The 13,095-nt window shown below is 39.6% G+C and overlaps 1 protein-coding gene across 6 annotated transcripts in view; it reads right to left on the bottom strand.

Moving 5' to 3' along the window:
- Positions 1 to 2,713: 2,713 nt before the first annotated feature.
- hmga1a (high mobility group AT-hook 1a) overlaps positions 2,714 to 13,095 on the bottom strand; it is a 109,569-nt gene continuing 99,187 nt past the window's right edge. For all 6 annotated transcript variants that reach the window (XM_043716779.1, XM_043716784.1, XM_043716786.1 and 3 more), the window contains one exon: positions 2,714 to 3,542. Coding sequence is in view for 2 of the 6 variants with exons in the window: in XM_043716786.1 (XP_043572721.1) it covers positions 3,483 to 3,542 (60 nt within the window). In the remaining 4 variants the exon portion in view is untranslated. The remainder of the gene's footprint in view (positions 3,543 to 13,095) is intronic.

The following is a 13,095-nucleotide window of genomic DNA, read 5'->3' as shown; positions in this document are numbered from 1 at the left end:
TTATGCCACTTCTTAACATGTCTCCAGTTTAATTTGTGGATTGGAGACACATTTTTCAAACATTTTCTGAAAATTAATTCCTCTTTCTTTCTCTTGATCTCTTTTTACCAACTTACTGGGTTTTTTTGCAATGAGGTAAACAGCTTTACAATTATTTTTCCCTCCCATTCTGGCATCGTACATGTAATAACTCAGAAACAACATTATTCACTGTGGCTGAGGAGATGCACAAATGAATTGTATTTTGTGTACAGCAGCAACCAACTGAAAGACTATGAAACTAAAAGAGGTAGTTGTGATTAAGGAAACCGAAGAAGTTCCAACTGTTCAGTACAGTACTAAAACTGCAATATTATATGAAAACTGAATAATGAACTGACTCCTGCTGAAAAAACCTTATCGGAGGATTCCACTCTAAGTAGTAAAGAAAGTTGTACTTGGTTAATATTTGAATATTTAGCAACCTGGTATGTTGAGATGCTATTTATTTTACCTCATCATATCCATTGTTACTGAAGAAGAAATATCCCATTTGCTTGTTCTTAGACTGGATATTTAATCACAACCAAACAAAACCAATATTTTCCTTTGAAAGTTCCAATTTAATCCAAGCGTTTTTTTTTTGTTGAATATCTAGTAAAATGCAACAATTGTGACAGTATGACTGGAATTTGGTAGTCATTTTTGTTCAAGGTAAACATTTCTCAGTACTTGTTCAAATTTTATGAAAGGACACAAAGTTCAAAGTATTCAATCCACCAGCCTGAATATTCAGTAAAGGAGGGTTTCATGGATTCAAAATTCTGATCTTTGAAGTCACAGCAGACTGAAAAAAAACCTCTGTCATAGAGCAACAATGCTTTTGTTATAGAATAACTGATTGTTGATCCAAATTGACTTGTATGTTAAACTATATTTACTACTACATAATATTTAATTGCAACTTAAAACTAAGATCATAGGGCATGGAAGATACAGTTAATGTCAGTTGTACAAAACAATATGCAATGATGCTATCAGTATCTTTGTAAAAAGTTAATTCTTCTTTTGAGAAAAAAAACTTTGTGATACAAAGCATTCATTTATTTGGTGCTCTTCTCTTACACCCTTCAAATCTATTTCAAGTTGGAAATATTCCCTCAACAGTTTTGATGTTCTCAAAAGTTTAAGTGTATATAATAATTCAGTGACAACCAAAGCTTTACTCCTAAAATATATGATCCATTATATGAACAAATAACTTGGTCCTCTTCAGTTTCAACATTTGAATAAATTGATTTCATGGGACACAATTTGCCACAACAGATAAAGTAGCTTGTCTCTAATCTTTGGTGTTATATTGAGGAATATAACTTCATTGTAACTGGTGAGACGTACTGCAAATTTACTTCAGATGCAATTTTATTAAACACTTTGTTTTCAATATGTCATGTATTTTATTCCAGGTGTAGTTATTTCTTTTACCATCAGTCACTATATTGTTGAGCATGTCACAAGTTAAGTCCTGTACATGCAAAGTAAAAATCAATATAGAACTTTTAATGCACTTTTATTCCTTTATTAAGCCACAATTCCAATGTCTGCTCCAAAACGGCTAAATTTTCAGCATCTTAAAACTCTGCTTGATTATGCAATGAATTTTAAAGAATTTTATATCTATGCCAATATATCCAATTTGTTAAAGACAGCCTATATGATCCAGCAAAAGGGATACTTTCTCTTACTTGAATAATAACTTAAAAAACATATTGCCAGAGTATAAATTTCTATTATATTATTATAAATATTGTGTGGGCTAAAATAATGGCAGCAATTATACTCTTTAATTAAATTGGGTCAATTCATCGACCTTGACTTTGAATCTGAATACACATCCATTAATAAAGCAAGGGAAAGTCAGTTAACTTCAAAAAGTGCAGTGTTGGAAAAAGCACAGCAGGTCAGGCAGCATTCAAGGGAGCAGGAGTTGATGTTCGGGAAGCCCTGGTTAAGGGCTTATGCCCGAAACATCTACTCCCCTGCTCCGTGGATGCTCCCTGACTTGCTGTGCTTTTTTTCAGCACTACACTTTTCGACTCTGACTCTCCAGTATCTGCAGTGCTCACTTTCTCCAAAGTCAGTTAAATCATAAGCTAATGGTATACTACAATTAGTCTAACTGTCTGGGCCAGGCAAGAGTTTTCATTATCTGTAATTAACTTCCAAATTTATTTATAGAAACAATACTACTTTCAAAGTAGATATTTAAGATAAATGTTTAGAAATTACACTTGAATTTTCATACAGAGAACTGGTTTCCATAGGTAGCAACTTCAATTTGCAGGTGTTTCCTGAGTTCTTAAACTATTGTAGTTTGGAATGAAGTAATTCACTAACTGACATTTTGCCTCATGCTACCTTCATTTTTTTGGACCAAGGAATACAACAAAGGGTGGAAATTGGGCAGTCAGGTTGACTAAGCTTCGCCTGGCCACTGTTAATGGTACATTATTATACTTGTATGTTATCAACAAACGAAATCCTCTACCCGCTTGCTTGCAGTTCTGAGATTCTCTGGTCAAATACATTTCTTAGGGTGGAAAAGATTTTGCTACTTTATATTAAAGAAAATTATACATGCATTCAAAATAAGAAAACAAAGTAATAGGGCAAAATGACTTGCTAAGAAAATGTTGCTCTTTTAAATCACTTAAAATGCATTTGCATATCACAATTATGGTGTATATTAACATAAAAGTTAATTGATAATGTAGCATAAAAATTACTAGCTCCAGGCTAACAGTTAACTATTATATAGAGCCTAGAGAAATGCAGGGTCCTCCTCACTTCAGAAGACAAGTCTACAAAATAAAAGAATACAATCTATTTCAACGAATAACAAAAGTTCACCTACATGATTCTAAGCCATACCATAAACAAAAATGAAAGAAAAGTAAATACAAAGTGGATAGTTTTGAGCTGTCAGTAAAGCAGCCATTTTGATTTTGTGGGCAATGTTCATTCTATCATCTAGTATGGAATTCCACTGTTGTGCATGGGTTGATATTCTATAACAACAGCATGTTTAAAGAGCTGCTTTTGGGTGTACCATTATAACAGTCATTACAATTGTCATCATGTTAGCCAAGGTCATGTACATATTCTATGTGAATTGTCCGCAAAATAACAAATCCCTAATATACGATATGTAGTAGAACAAAATTGTTCATTGGCATGGCCCTATTAGCTGGTATAACCTGAAGACCTAATGCTTAGAGGCTTGAATTAGAAAAAAAATGAAGTGAATTTGAAGATCGAGACTTCATTTATTGTTAATTTCTTTGAAATACCTTGAACTGCACTAAAAGGAAAAAAGTCCTGTAGTGTTCCAGTGCTGTTGTAGTCCCCTGTTAAGACTACAGTGATGAAAACAGTGTGAGAAGGTTTTTAGTCCAGCTAATGACAGGAGCCATTTGTAATGAGGTAGTGCCAGTCTTGCAAGTTTACTGATCTTCTTCTGAGGATTCTGGTGAAGCATGCTCCTCTTCCTGTTCCACCTTTTCCTGGACAAATAAAAGTGAGAGTTACAATCAAAGAAATTGGATCGGAATTTTTGCAGACCACAAAGCCCTATTAAAAATTGATTTTGGCTTCCAAGTAAATTTCATTCATGTTTGTCTCTTGCTCTACAGAATCCAGGCCAATTTGTAAAACTGTAGTATAAACAAAAGTGACATAAAGAAAGATTGAAGAAAAATAAAGAACAAAAAAAAACCACACAAAACTAGGAATAGACATATCTGAATTGGAATACATACATGCAAATTAAAGGGAAGTTCCCCTAAAATTAAGTGGCCACAAAAGGGAAAGCCAGAAAATGCCCAGAGTTAGAAAAGCTATGTTTTTTAAAAGTGATTATCCCAGTGCAATTTTTTCATAGTATTCTCTTAGACTGCATAAATTACAAACTGTGATATTTATAACAGAAGTTCACTCCGTGTTCTTATTAAACACTAACATCCTCATGAAGAAAGAGGTCAACTCAATAACTTTACTTGACTTGGCATACTGGGATATAAGGGAGACAACAAAAGTCAATCACTGACATCATACATTTAATCACTGAAGGCTAACATACAGGTCCAGCAAGCTATTAGGAAAGCTAACAGAATGTTAGTCTTTATTGCAAGAGGATCTAAGAACAGCAGTAGTGAAGTCTTGCTTCACTTGTATAGGAACTCAGATAGACCACACTGGAGTACTGCATGCAGTTTAGGTCTCCTTATCTCAGGAAAGTTATGATTGCCATTGAAGGAGTGCATCAAAGGCTCACCAGACTTTTTCCTGGGATGCAGGACTGTCCTTGGGGAAAATTGGATCTGATTCTCCAGAGTTCCGAATGAGAAGTGATCTAATTGAAACTTACAAAATACTTAAAAGGACAGATAGGTTAGATGTGGGTAAAATGTTTCCCCGGTTAGGGAGTCTAGAACCAGGGGACACTAGTTAAAGAGGGGCTGACACTTAGGTCTGAGATAAGGTTTTTTTTTAAACTCAGAGGGTTATGAACCTTTGGAATTGTCTACCACACAGGGCTGTGGAGGCTTTTTTTTTCTATTATTGACTCATGGAATGTGGGTATCATTGGCTGGCCAGCATTTATTGACCGTTCCTAGTTGCCCTTGAGAAGGTGGTGAAGGTTGACCCACATTGTCCTCGGGTAGGGAATTACAGGATTTTGACAATGAAAGAATGGCAATATATTTCCAAATCAGGTTGGCGAGTGGCAGAAGGTGACATTCCCAGGGATCTGATGCCTTTGTTCTTCTAGGTGGAGGTGGTTATGGGTTTGAAAGGTGTTGTCCACAGATAATTGGTGAATGTCTGCTGTGCGTCTTGTAGACAGAGCACCTGCACGAAACCCACAAAGATATGGGGAGAATGTGCAAACTCCTTTCAGTTGCTCAAGGCTGGAATCGAGTCTGGGTTCCTGAACCTGTGAGGCAGCAGTGCTAACCACTGAACCACCACGTCACCCCAGTTTCCAGTATGAACGGGAATTAGAAATGGTGTAGGCAACCATAGGTGATAAAACAAGCTTCTGCTGAAGGGTTCAACAAGAGTCTTCACATGCAGGGGTCCAACTCCTTGGGCTGCTTCATGAAATATCATCTCATTCTTTCTTTCTCGATCACTCCTCCAGCATTCTCTGATTGCTTCAGTAAATCACTAACCTGGGGCCCCAGCTATGCATCTGTTTACAAATCTCCTATAATAACTCCCTACACCAAGGAACCCATGAAGTTCTGTCTCCAGCTGAGGCTGGGACCATACTTCTATCATTGGGAACAAAGAATGAAAGGCACCATACTTTTGGCAGAAACGTTGACACTCTCTGTTTTGACTTTCAAGTTAAATTATGACAAGTGGCCTAAGGTGGTATCTGCTTTTGCAAGGGTCTCCTTTAAGTGTTAAGCTAAAGATCAGTATATTGTCTACATATACCAGGAAGAATTGGAAATTAACGTCATCAAAAGTTTTATCTAACAGAAGCATAGAGGTGGCAAGCGCATTACAGAGCCCAAACAGCGTTTCTGTATATTCATAGAGTTCCCCAGTGCATATTCAGGATGCTGCCTTTCACTATCTTGCTCAGTGAGGGGTAGCTGTTTATAACTGCATGTAAATTAAGAATGCATTAATACTTTGTAACTTTGAGTGCTTGCTCAAGCCTGAGTAGATGGCAAATACCCTTATGAATCTTTGCACTGATTCCCCAGTTATCAACACATCCTTAGTTTTGTCTTCCTTCCTCAAGAGGACTGTGGGAGGAGTCTCAACAACTTGACGACTTTTGGATGACACTTCACTTGAAAGACTTCTGCAGGTTGTTCCGGATATCCTCTCAGTGATGGAGTGGATTCTGTGGTCGGGAATCTTTAGCAGATAGTCATTTGTATTCACAATTCTGTGGTTTACTAGGTCATGATACTCATCATCATCTTTACCAGCGGTCATCTTATACTCGTGGGTAAAAACAAGCTGCCTCCTCTGGGTCTCCTTCAACTCACCTTCATGAACCTTCATGAACAGCAATCATGCTACCGGTAAATCAACAGTCCATTTCCCTGCCACTCGAATACGTCGAGGGTCCCATACGGATTGACATTTGGAGCATATGCAGCAAGTTCAAAGGCTTCGCTGCTTCACTTGCCATCCTCGAAATGCTGTCACCAGACATGTTTTCCAAGAATGCTTGGATATCTCTTAATATTGAGTATTCTCAACTTACTTTCTTCAACTAGAATACTGAATGGATCACAAACAAGCAGAAACTCCATGCTATGAAAAGCTGGATAAAGTAGAGACAGAGCTGAAAATGTGTTGCTGGAAAAGTGCAGCAGGTCAGGCAGCATCCAATGAGCAGGAGAATCGACGTTTCCAGCAACACATTTTCAGCTCTGATCTCCAGCATCTGCAGTCCTTACTTTCTCCTAAAGTAGAGACAGGGCAAGCTTAATGTACCCATGATAGGGGCTGTCTGACTCCTGTAAAGCAGAGACACTGATGAGGGAAAAGATATCCACCAATGCCCACTCCTCAGCCAGATGTTCACAGAAAAACTGATAACGGTTGACACCTCTGCTTCTGTGCCAATCAGACCCAACACTTTTTCCTTGCCAAATTGCATGTACACTGTAGGCAAGTATCCATTGCTCTACAAAAGACTGAGCTACTTTGCAGAAAGAATCTCATCACACCCCTGCCCCCGGGCTCTTGGTGGGAGGCTCACCTAGTTTGACATGACTGATAAGGGGCAGCCATTGAACCGGATGGGGTCCCTGTCCCTGATGGCAGTGGCTTACGGCAGTCAGAGGGAATTGTCCAGCCCAGTCACAATTCCAACATCTCTTTACAGCATAACTTTGGCAGGATCAGCCATGAGGTTATGTGGAGAGGAACAGCTAGGACTGCTGTGTTGCAATCTTCAAAGAAAGATAATTGAGTTTTGTCACTGATGAGCCTCCTTAAAAGTAATTAAACACTCCGATCTCTCATTACTTCGGCTAGGCAGTCCTTCAGTATCCTGCCACTGGCTGATCCAGGAGGAGGAGAGATCCAAAAAGATGCTGCGATCAAACAATTTCACCAGTTCCAGGAATAAAGAAACCAGATCGTCCCCTCCAGTTTGCTTATACACATAAAACCACTGCTTTAATTATGTAAGGTTAATATTGCCCCAAAACCATAACCAGTACCTCAAAGATCTGTTGCAATCTTCTTTGTTACTGTATCTCTATCTATTATTTCCCAATGGGTTTTTCTGCACAGATTTTCCATCATGAATGGCTCCTGCTCAGTCGCATGGACACATGAATGACTGCGAGACCTCAATCCAGTCTTCAATCACTGGATCATTGAGTGTTTCTGGTCTTCCCCTGAATCTGTCCAGCTTCTTATTCATTAGCAAGTAGAACATCCAACCAGGGGTACATCCTCCATCCCCTATAGCAGCATCAAGGGAACGCACGTGGGGAGGAAGCCTCTGCCCAGGTTTGCCCTAAAGGTCCAATACCTACTGCCGATATCTGAGCATCCATTGATCCAGAGTTACTTCAGCTTCCTTCATGGATGTTACGAGTTTCAACTCCTGCACCATCTGCTCCACCTTGGCCATGCATCTTTCAACCTCGTCTGCCTTGATTTGATGCCTGTGCTGTGCAAAGTCTGGTGACCAAGCCAAAATTGTAACAGGAGATGTGAACACATGTCTGGCTGGAATTATATCATACAAACAGGATGAGAAATTGATGGTATACACCACAAAGAAAAACAGAAACTGATGGAAAAACTGAACAGGTCTGGAAGCATCTGTGGGGAGAAAACAGAGTTAATGTTTTAAATCTAGTGATTATTCATCGGAATATTGCTGAGTTTCTCCACCAATTTCTGTTTTTGCTTCGGATCTGCAGGGCTTTTTTTATTTTACTGTATATATACTATGCACATGGAAGGTCCATGTAGGTAACAGTGAGCTGAGGAATCCCACTCTTCTCATCAACCCTCTCCCCAAAAAATATATTGCTTTGTTTCCAATGATTCTGTACAACTGCTCCAGCTGCCCTCCCTCTCCACCTGCTCGTGGAGGTCCTACAGAAGTGCTCAGCTCCTTGTTCAGTGTCCACTATCATCATTGCCACCTGCTGCTCAAGGTTCTGTTACATCATTGCTTTTCAGAACTAGTTCTCCATCCTGATAGAGAACATAAAAACAGGAATCAGATTCCTAAATTCACAAAATAGACTAAGGGTGTCAAAAATAGTGAGCAACGTTCAACATATTTGTGAATGGTGACACAAGAGTCGTGAACATGGCCCAGTGTATCAGCGGACTAGCCTTCCATCCATTGACTCCATCTATACATCCTGCTGCCTCAGGAAAGCAACTAACAGAATCAAAGACCCCTCCCACCCTGATGATACACTCTTCCATTGGACAAAAGGTACAAAAGTTTGTATGTACGCACGAATAGATTCAAGAACAGCTTCTTCCCTGCTGTTGCAGGTAGACAACCCTTAACCCGAAATCCCGAACTTCAAAAAGCTCCAAAATCCAAAGGTTTTTTGTGAAGTATTTTTCTCATTGGCATGTAAACAGTTAACCCAAACCCACACCTATTCAATGCGTGTCACTCAGATGCGACGTGGGGGGCGCATGGCACAGCACTGGCAGGCCTCAATTCTGTCTTAGGGCCTGTTACTCACAATAAGTCTGCTATCTGGTAAGATTTTTAAAAATTTCACCATTGAGCCGTCACTTATTCCGAGATTCGAAAAATTCCAAATTCTGAAAACCAGCTGGCCCCCAGCGTTTCAGATAGAGAATTGTGTACCTGAATTGGACATCTCAAATTTTAAACTTAATGTTGATCTTCCTCTCTGTGCACCGTCTGTGCAGCCATTACATTGTATTTTTCACTGTTCTATTACCTTATGCACTTTGTATGGTATGATCTGTCTGTACTGTATGCAAAACAGAACTTATCACTGTACCTAGGTACATGTGACAATAATAAATCAAATCAAATATTCCTCAATCTGCCAATATTGTCTTACAATAAATTTGTTCAGATGAGAGTAAATTCTATCCCTTACGATGCTCTTATATATGTGGCTATTATAAGCAGACTTTAAAAGTCTTCAGTTGTAGTAAGAGGGAAAAAAAAGGAAAAGTCTACAAGTCTAAGATAAAGATATGCTCAATGTCGGATGCTAGTAGAAATTCGGATCAATTTTGGAGTTTTTTTCAGATTGTAAGTTTGTAGTAGTCTAAAGGTGCCCCCATCTCACCCAACAGCTTCAGCTGCCCCAACTACTACATTCTGTTTAAATATATAAAACAACAAAAATGTAATTGTTCTCCTTTTTCATTTTAGAATCTCCCTATGTTCTTATTGAAGCATGGAAACAGGACTGGGGCAAGCCACACCTTCTACCATTTCACCATTCAATTAGATAGATCATGGTTAACTTTTAATATCATTAATCTACTTCTTTCAACATGTTTATATAGGAAAAATCTACAGATCCCAGTCTCGTGTACTCTAAGTGAATAACCTCTACAATTTCACTATCCTTGTGAAAAAAAGCGTTGCTTGAATTCACTCTCATTTTGCACTCATTTCAAATTCCTCCAGAGGAATTACTTCCTCTGGAACTATCTGTTTGCATGCTTTTGTCATTTTAAAGAACTCAACCTTCTACACACAAGTAACATGAAAACCTATATTTAATGAAAATATTTAAGTTTTTTTCAAATCTTATACTGAGTTACCAGATTTCAAACATGGTTTCAGGAAAGGTATAATTCCAGAATGACAGAGTGTTACAGGACAAATAGCCACATGATCAGTCATGTCTCTATCCCAGTTAATACCATGATCTTATTTACTTCCAATGCTATGTACTTTTCCCCTTTTTGAAGCAACTAGTTCCCTTTCAAGAAAGCTTATGGACTTTAAGTCATTCCTGTGGCAGAGAATTCCACATCCTAACCACCCGCTATGTTCAGACATTTTTTCTTAACCTCTCCTTTGGCTCCTGAACTGCTGGTTACGCGTTGTCAGGGATCAGCTTGCATACCTTCAGTGAGTCACACTCCATTTGGATAATTAGGGCCTACCAATGTTGAAAATGCCTCTGATTAAGAGCTTGCCCAGTTGGGTCAGGAAATAGTGTGGTCATGCAGGATTTTAGAACTGGAGAAGCTTTAAAAGCCATTCTTCGTGCAGGCACTCAATTTATTATCACACTAATGTCAACATCATCTAAGGGAGGGTCCAATGTCCCTTAGATTTTGCAATGAATCATCAAAGAATCTATATAGTGCAGAAGAGGCCATTCGGTCCATCAAGTCTGTACTGACCCTCCGAAGTGCATCCTACCCAGACCTACCCATCTAAACCATCACTGCAACTTGACATTTCCCGTAGCTAATCCACCTAGCCTGCAAATCCCTGGACACTACAGCATAATTTAACATGGCCAATTCACCTAACCTGCATGTCTTTGCACTGTGGGAAGAAATTGGAGATTACAGATTCAGATGGGTGCAGTCCTCCCATAGAAATATATCCCAAAGAAAGACTGGTCTATGCAGAACAGGCAAAATGAGAATTGCTGAGGGCCAGAAGGAGGTCATGGCTTGTGTCATGATGTAAGTATTGTTCGCCATTCATGGCCATAATGTGTAAAAGCACATTAATATTCTTACACACTCAATCTGATACAATGATGAGATTAAGCAACATCTACCTGAAGAGCATTCTACTAAGTCACTTGCATTGATCTTCTCTTTATATGTTGTTAAATATTTAAATATCTCTGTAAAATGAAGGTATTCTCCATTAGGCCAGTCTTCAGCTGAAAGTGTTTATTCATTCTCCTCCCCATATGGATTCACACTGCATCTGCCGCACATGACATCTAATTGCTTGTCCTGCTCGATTGTTACCATAAGAACAGAATCAGAATGGTTACAACAAAGGAGGAGGCCATTCATCCCATCAAGACAATGCTAGCTCTCCAAGACAGTAGTTTTGTTTATTCCACCCGCCTGCCTTTTCTTTACAATCCTCTTCAGGTGTTTATCTAAATCACTTTTGCAATCCACAACTGAACCTGCCTAGCAGTATAATGGAGACAGTGTTTTCCAAACTCTAACCACTCACTACATGAAGAACATTTTCTCTCATCAAGATGATGACAGCTTTCAGCATCTGGCATATTTAAGAACTGAATCACACACCATCTCAACTGAGCAACAGCTGACAGACAATGGTCATGAATTGTCTTAGATTGAAGCAGAGGACAGCACATTGAATACACACAGGTAGGAGCAAGCAGAATTTGGTGGTACACAGTTTCTTGGTTGTAGAACCTGTGGGCTGAATTTTCAATTGTTACGACACGCATGAGCCTCTGAAATGATACATAATTTTCAAAAGAAAGCTGGGCGTGGTGAAACAGAAAACTTTCTCACCTCCAATTAATGGTCTGCTAAGCTACTTTTGGAATTTGTTAATGGATGTTAATGGGCGGCATGGTGGCACAGTGGTTAGCACTGCTGCCTCACTGCACCAGAGACCCGGGTTCAATTCCTGTATCATGCGACTGACTGTGTGGAGTTTGCACATTCTCCCAGTGTCTGCGTGGGTTTCCTCTGGGCGCTCCGGTTTCCTCACAGTCCAAAAATGTGCAGGTTAGGTGAATTGGCCATGCTAAATTGCCCGTAGTGTTAGGTAAAGGGGTAAATGTAGGGGAATGGGTCTGGATGGGTTGCACTTCGGCGGGTCGGTGTGGACTTGTTGGGCCGAAGGGTCTGTTTCCACACTAAGTAATCTAATCTAATCTTATATACATAGAAAATAGATGCAGGAGTAGGCCATCATTCAAAGTGATCATGGCTGATCATGCAAACTCCGTATCACTTTCCCACCCTCTTTCCATACCCCATGATCCCTTTAGATGCAAGGGCCATGTCCAGCTCCCTCGAGTAAATCTACCAAACTAGCCCCAACAGTTTCCTGTGGGAGAGAATTCCACAGGTTCACAACTTGGTGAAGAAATTCTTCCTCATCTTGGTCATGAATGACTTACCTATTCTTAGGCTGTGATACCTTGTTCAGGGACTTCACCAACGTTGGGGAATACTCTTCCCGTGTCTAGCCTGTGCAGTCCCATCAGCAGTTTACACGAGATGCCCCTTCATTCTTCTAAATTTCAGCAAATGCAAGCAGAGTTATCCAGTCTTTCCTTATATAATAAGTCCTGCCATCCAGGAATCAGTCTGGTGAATCTTTGCTGGATTCCCTCAATAGCAAGAATATCCTTCCTCAGACTGAGACCAAAACTGCACACAATACTCAAGGTGTGGCCTCACCCAGTCCTGTAGAACTGCAGCAAGACATCTTTACTCTGATACTCAAATCCTCTCACTATAAAAGAGAGCATGCTATTCCCTTTCCCGACCACCTGCTGCACTTGCATGTCAACCTTCGAAATTGTTCCATCATGATAACCATAATCTTTGTACCTCAATCTTTTCCTAGGCCCGCACCATTCATATAATAATCTGCCTTTCTGTTTTTGTGACCAGACTGGGTAACCTCACACTTATCCACATTATATTGCATTTGCCAAGTATTTACCCACTCAGCCAGCTTGTCCAAGTCACCCTGCAGCCTCTTAGCATTCTCCTCACAGCACACACTGTCACTCAGCTTAGCGCCATCTGCAAAATTGGAGATGTGGCATTCAATTCCTTCATCCAAATCATTAATGTATATTGTGAATAGCTGAGATCCCAGCACTGAACCCTGCGCACCTCACTCGTCACTGCCTGCCACTCTGAAAAGAACCCATTTATTCCAACTCTCTGCTTGCTGCCTGTCAATCAATTCTCTATCCACATCAATACATTACTCCGATATCATAAGCTTTAATTTTCCTTAATCTCGTTTGGAACCTTGTCAAAAGCCTTTTGAAAGTCCTGACACACATCTACTGATTCACCATTATCTACTCCACTGGTCACACCCTCAAAAAATTCCAGAAG

The sequence above is a fragment of the Chiloscyllium plagiosum genome, chromosome 26 (assembly GCF_004010195.1).
Source record: "Chiloscyllium plagiosum isolate BGI_BamShark_2017 chromosome 26, ASM401019v2, whole genome shotgun sequence".
In the NCBI taxonomy this organism is placed as follows: Eukaryota; Metazoa; Chordata; class Chondrichthyes; order Orectolobiformes; family Hemiscylliidae; genus Chiloscyllium; species Chiloscyllium plagiosum.
Note: the sequence above shows the minus strand (reverse complement) of the source record. Positions and strands in the feature narration are given on the sequence as shown.